General features: G+C 50.9%; 1 protein-coding gene across 12 annotated transcripts in view; it reads right to left on the bottom strand.

The window, feature by feature from the left end:
• Positions 1 to 2,361: 2,361 nt before the first annotated feature.
• Tle3 (TLE family member 3, transcriptional corepressor) overlaps positions 2,362 to 6,237 on the bottom strand; it is a 43,668-nt gene continuing 39,792 nt past the window's right edge. For all 12 annotated transcript variants that reach the window (XM_021639949.2, XM_021639950.2, XM_021639941.2 and 9 more), the window contains exons 18-20: positions 5,886 to 6,036; positions 5,078 to 5,154; positions 2,362 to 4,263 (exon numbers count right to left, since the gene is read on the bottom strand). In XM_021639949.2, coding sequence (XP_021495624.1) covers positions 4,156 to 4,263; positions 5,078 to 5,154; positions 5,886 to 6,036 — 336 coding nt within the window. In that variant the 3' untranslated portion in view covers positions 2,362 to 4,155. The remainder of the gene's footprint in view (positions 4,264 to 5,077; positions 5,155 to 5,885; positions 6,037 to 6,237) is intronic.

Raw genomic sequence — 6,237 nt, 5'->3', positions numbered from 1 at the left:
TCTGGGATAGTTCCATGACTGCTCAGGGCCATCTGACCTCCATGAGGAATTTTTCCACCAGTAGCAGGAAGGCACAGGAAGCCTAGAGTCCTGCCCAGTGGGCAGCTTTCCATCCTTCCTGCACTTCTTGAGAGTGAGACAGGTGATAGGCTGAGATGGCTTGGCTCGGGCTTAAATGCCCTGTGGTTTAAAAAAACTAAACCAAACCAAACCAAAGGACTCAATAAACATGACCCTTCAGATAACAACGGTCAATTTTGTTTCAGCTGGTGGCTAGGGGTGCAGTGGGGTGAGAGAGGGTAAGACAAAGTCTTACAGCCCAGGCTGACCTGAAACTCACTATATAACCTCACTATAAGTATAGAATATGCTCACTATGTAGACCAGTCCAGCCTTGAACTCCACTGGAGCCACTTGACTCTCCATTGTAAGTGCTTGGATTAAAGGTATGTGCCACCATACCTGAGCCTTTTCCTGTTTTTGGTTTGTTTTGAGTATATTTTATATTGTTAGCACCAAAAAAAAAAAAAAGAAAAAAGAAAAAAAAAGAAATTATTAAAGTTTAATGTTTGTCTAGTATAATTTATATTTAAAATGATGTCATTTTTCAGTTCCCTTGCTGTAATCTCATCATGGGGGGAGGGGTCAGCTATTTTGTAACACCTAACAAGCTTGTGAAGTGACCCTTTAGCTCTGACATCCAGGTCCCTGAACCCCCACACTCTGAGCCCTTGTAAACAATCTGGAGACATGGGAATCTGGGGATTGAAAATGGCAAAGGGAGTGTGTGGAGAGCCTGGAAGTATTCTAGTCTGGTGCCCACATAAATGACCTGGACATACCATGATGGCAATACTGACTCAGGCTCTCTTCCCATCTAGACACACACAGAGATTGTGAATCTTGCTTTGGGACGAGGAAAACTCCTTGCTTCATTTTCTAGCACTACCAGACTCTGGACTTGAGAGGCTAGCCTGAGCTGATGCATACTGCTCATTTGACATCTGAACTGGGCGGCCAGACTGAATTGCAGAGACCCACAGGCAACAAGGTGCAGGAAATGCTGCAAAGGCTGAATGCCAAGAGCCTAGATTTTTTTATTTTTCATAAGAGCAAACTAACAGGGAGTGACCTCTTAAAAAGCCTAAGAAATGGCATCAAGGCCTCTTGCCACCCTCCCTCCTCTTAAGGGAGCAAAGGTTGAAGGTGATGCATGGTTTATTTCCGGTGTAGCAGGAGGAAGAGTCAGTAACCTTTTCGCTGCACTGGAATCCCCTCAAGTCACGAGCACAGACTGCTAAAGCCGATGTACAGGGCAGAAGGTGAGGAAGGTCAGTGCTGAGTGGGAAAGGGGGACCTGGTGAGCACTAAAGCAGAACTGGCTAGTGGAGGAGGAGGAGGAGGCTGGTTAAGACACTATGGTGCCTACAGGACTGTGGGACAGGGATGCAATTTGGCTTCTCTCCCTGGAGTCTTGACCAGATATAGACCCAGTTATCTGAGCTGAAGAGCCTGTCAGAAACGAATGGGAGTTAAAAGTGGCCTTCTGCCCCCTCTGCAACCAGCAAGTACCAATTCCAACCAGAAGCTGCCCTTGGCTCCTAACTATATCCTGGGAAGAGAAAAATTGTCTCTAGGATACTGGTCAGGATGGAGCTGCTAGCCTACAGCCTCAGGTTGGGCCAGTCTCCTGTTGAGCAAAATGATCCAAGTAGACAGCTGTTCTCTAGGCAGACTCCTTCATCGAGCCTCACTTAGCCTTCAGTGTTACCCTCCTTGCATGAAGGGATAGCAGGCAAACGCTGGTGTGGCTGACACTGACTTTGACACAGTCACAAGCGTAGAATCGTTAAAATCCTGGGTCCCCTGAGGCTTGTATCAGCAATGGGTGTATGAAGGCCAGGGAGCTCTGAACCGCTTCTGCTTTTTCAGCCCTCTTAGGATCATTCACTTGCCCTTGCCGTGCTCACCAAATGAGACTAATCGTCTCCTGTTACATCTACGACTTCCAGGGTTCCTGAAGATCACTTGAAATATCTTCATTTTGCCCAAATAACTTCCTGTAGACAGCCACACCTGAGCATGGGGCCATCCCATGGCCTGTCTGTCCTCTGAGACCCATCTCAGCCCTTATTTCTACCTGCTACTTAGACAAAGGACATGATGTGGGCTCCAGATTACAGAAAGCCCAACAGCCCTGGACAGACTTTTTTTTGGAGGGGGGGTGGGGAGGTGGAGGGAGGCATGGCTTTTAGGTGTCTACTGCTCCAGAATGCAACCAGACCAACCATGGACGCTTTCTCAGGCATGACTGACACACTGGAGGGAAAAGGCAATTAAAACACAACGATCAAACCAACCTTTTTAAATAGTAACTTTTAAAAATATAAAAACAGCTCATTACAATGACTTTTCAATTTTTCTTTTTTCTTCAGGAATAACTCTCTTCCACCCTTACCCTCCCTCCTGGCTAGAGCCTTAACAAGTGGTGGTCTGTGACCATCTGAAACCCAGAAGCAGACGGACAGACTCCAGACAGGCACAGCAAGCCTCTCGGGAAAGTGCAGGGTGCCCTGGCCTTTCCATGTCCCAACATACATCCTGTTTGGGGCAGCCGTTCAAGCAGAGCATTGCAGATGGGCAGGTTCCACAGCTGCCCTCATCTTTCTTCTCAGACTGAGTCCCACATTATAAAATAATCCATAAAAATGCAATATAAAAACTCTCTTCCATATGCTACATCCACGGGGAGCCCAGCAGCAAGGGCTCTCACGGTCTTCAGCTTCTCTTTAATAAAACAACAAAAGACCAAAACAAAACAGAACAAAACAGACCTAATACCACAAACACTGGTACCCAAGGGGTGACACCTGTCGACACTCCATCCGCCCCAGCCTATGACAGCCGCAAGGGTTACCATGATGCCCCAGGCTGCGGCCCCAAGCCTCCAGCCCTGCCCGCCTTCTCAGACTCACAACCCTGGGGGCTACCATTCACCCCTTTAGGGAACAGAGAGGGCTGAAAGCAGGAAAGGGGAGAAGGCATCTTATGAAAGGATATCACTTCTAATTCTTTTTATTCAAATTAAAAAAAAAAAAAGCACCCACTAGTTGCTGTTTTTCTCTGGTAGCTCCCTGAGCTGAGTCGCTGTGTCCCCAACCCCCACCCCCACCCAATATGGAATCCTTCCTAGGCTGCGCTGGAGGAGAGTCAGAGAGGGAGTTCCCTTGAACTTCCATTCCTCATCACAATGACTGAGTGTGCACCAAAGAGAAAATGGGGTTCCTGGGGGACAGAAAGAGAAATAGAGAGAGAACAGAAGGTGCGAGGGCATGGCAAGATACAGAGAGAGCAGAAGAACCTACAGGAAATCCTCGCTGTTCCTGCCGATGATAGCCCAGGCTGGCCCACCCAAGTTCTGTCCATCAGTTTGTCTGTCCATCTGCCTATCATTCTATCTGAATACTCCCTGCCCTCTGGTATCCTTCATTCATTCCCAGTGGGCCAGGCCAGTTCACCCATCCCCAGGAAACTTCTCCTTCTGCTTCTCCCACTTTCTCTCTCTGCCTACCTTCCCCACAGGAACATCTGCTAAAAAATAAAATAAAAATAAAAGAAAGAAAGAAAAGCCACCACCATGAGTGGGCTACAAATACAGCAGGCAAAATACACGGCGAGCATTGGTGGGAAGGGGCCTCCTCCCTCACTGGCCAGTCAGCAACCACAGTCTCTTATTTACATGTTCACAAATCTCGTGCACTGCACAATCAGGACCGAGGTGCTCCTCCCCAGAAACAACAATGTGGTCTACTCCAGCACCCCCCCAACCCAGAGTGGGGAGGGGACAGACAGGTCAGAAAGGGCAGGAAGGGACAGAGACTCATGAGGGTGTCTGTGGGGGAAGCGGAAGCAGAAGCCTCCAGAGAAATCTACTTGAAGCATCTGTCAGCACTGGTTAGGGGGAGAGGAGAAAGTCCTTCAAGTCTGTCAGACACATCAATTCATGAAGGGGCGTGCATCCTCTCCGCCTTCCGGAGCACAGCCCCACAATGCTGCTCCCTCATTCCTCTGTCATCCTCGGGGCCTGGCCAGCATCTCCCTGTCAGGGCCGCGTGGGTGTCTCCCAGAGTTTGACAGGCCTGTTAGAGTCCTTGTTCAATAGATGACCTCGTAAACTGTGGCCTTCTTGTCACCGGAGCCTGTTACAATATATTTGTCATCCGCTGAAATGTCACAGCTCAAGACAGATGAGGATTCTTTAGACTGGAGGAGGAGACAGAGAAACAGGAAGACATTTAGTGTGGGGAGAAAACATACTCCTGGGCACTTCAGGGCTCTGACTGAAAATCACCTCCCACTCTCCAGCTCGGGCTGGAGCAGGTGCTGGAAAAGCGGTCCCTCCTACCTGCCTCTACAGGCAACCACTCATGAGCTGGCTGCAGTGTCATCCTCCCCAGGTTAAAGGATGAGAACAGGATGCTTAGCATAAGCATCTCTGTGCTAAGTTTACTGAAGGGAAGACCATTTCGGAGCCATAGAAGCATTAAGAGACAGACCCTCAGCTAGACCAGCCAGAAAGACTAATACCAAATTTTGAGGCCCTCCACATAATTAGAGAGCTTCCAAGGGACGTGCGTGGCACATGGGACCAGACATTTGAGCAGGAAGCGGACACTGCTTACTGTGTGTGTGTGAGTGAGATGGAGGGTCCGGGGTCTTAACCCCTGTAAAACTGCATGTCCATCGTGACTTGAATGGGTGTAACTGAACAAAGCGGCGACCCTCTGGGCCAGCTGCCCAGAGCCAGGCAAGCTCACTTCTACTCTGCAGGTGCCACGTGAGTCCCTTCACAGACGCTCTTACGCTCAGGGATCACAGCCTTTAGTAACAGTGGTGTGTCTCACTCTAGCCCCCACATCCTCCCCTCTGGGGGCCCTCCATCTAGTGGGGGCTGGGCAGGGCTGGGCCAGCTCTGCTCCTAGCTCCAGAATCTTCCTGTCCTCCTCCTGCTGCCCTCAACCCTATCACTGTGGCCACATCCTGACTCAGGAGTGGAGGAAGATCAGAAGGGGTGTACCTGGAAGATGCTGGCTCCATAGGGCGTCCTCCAGGCATTGAGGAGGTTGTCTTTCCCAGTGCTCACAAACCACTTGCCTGCAAGTGGAAGCAAGGGAAACGTCAGAGGGCGGCTTGAGGCCGTGTGCAGCAAGACCCACCCAGATGTGTCTGGCCACCCCGGCGACATCCTCAGATGTGCTTGACCGGGGCTTAGTGCTTGCTGTTCTCCACTCTTGAAGAGTGGTCACAAGCAAGGCACATAGATACCAAAGGAAGCCTTTCTCTGCTGTCTAGAGGGACAGCCAGGAAGAACCAGGACAGCAGAGTAAAATTCAGTTAACTGAGCTGAGTGCTGAAGCCGCTAAGGCTGGTCCTTCCCAGTCTATGACTGGCAGGTGATGGAGAGCACACCAGAAACAGCAAAAATCCAAAAGTTTGGAGAAGCAGCAGTCAGACAGGACTCTCCCCTCACTGGGTTCCTGGCTGTGGCTCCTCACAGCCCCCACAGGCACATGTTTCTTCCCAGCAAGTTTCTCTGAGGCAAAGAGTGGACCCAGCTGCATAGAAACCTGTGGCCATGGCCCTCAGAGAAGATCCGGCCCAACAAGGAAGGGTTCTGGCCTACTGTCTAGAGAGTTCAGTGCCTCAGGGTGACATCTATGTTCCAAGGGACAAGGACGGGGGATAAGAAAGATATTTTCCCTCCAAGGCATCTGAAGGACACGGGCTTGGCTCGCTTAAAGATTGTGAGTCCCCCTTCCCCCCATCTGCTCCTGGGCCAGGCCGCCGTGCTGGCTCCCACGCCAGGCTGGGGTCCCGGGGCTCACCGCAGTAGGCGAACTTGAGGGATAGCACACAGCTTTCGTGCAGGTGCAGCTGGTACTTGTCAGGCTTGGTGTGGTGCAGAACCTCCACGTTGCTGCTCTCCATGCCCACGGCCAGCCACTCCCCAGTGGGGCAGTAGCCTAGGGAAAAGATCTGCGGGGACGGACAGGTCAGCCTCTCCTCTGCAAGAGGGGCTGGAGCAGCAACTTAGGCGGGGTTGGAGCCTTCTCACTCCTCCCCCACAGCTTACTAACCAAATCCAGTAACAGCTGCCTATTGCCCCCGCCCCTCCCCCCAGGGAGGAAGCTGGCTCTGAGAAGCTGTACTTCCCCTATTCCGCAAGCTACTCCTTAA

Source organism: Meriones unguiculatus, chromosome 1, assembly GCF_030254825.1.
Source record: "Meriones unguiculatus strain TT.TT164.6M chromosome 1, Bangor_MerUng_6.1, whole genome shotgun sequence".
NCBI classification, from domain to species: Eukaryota; Metazoa; Chordata; class Mammalia; order Rodentia; family Muridae; genus Meriones; species Meriones unguiculatus.
Note: the sequence above shows the minus strand (reverse complement) of the source record. Positions and strands in the feature narration are given on the sequence as shown.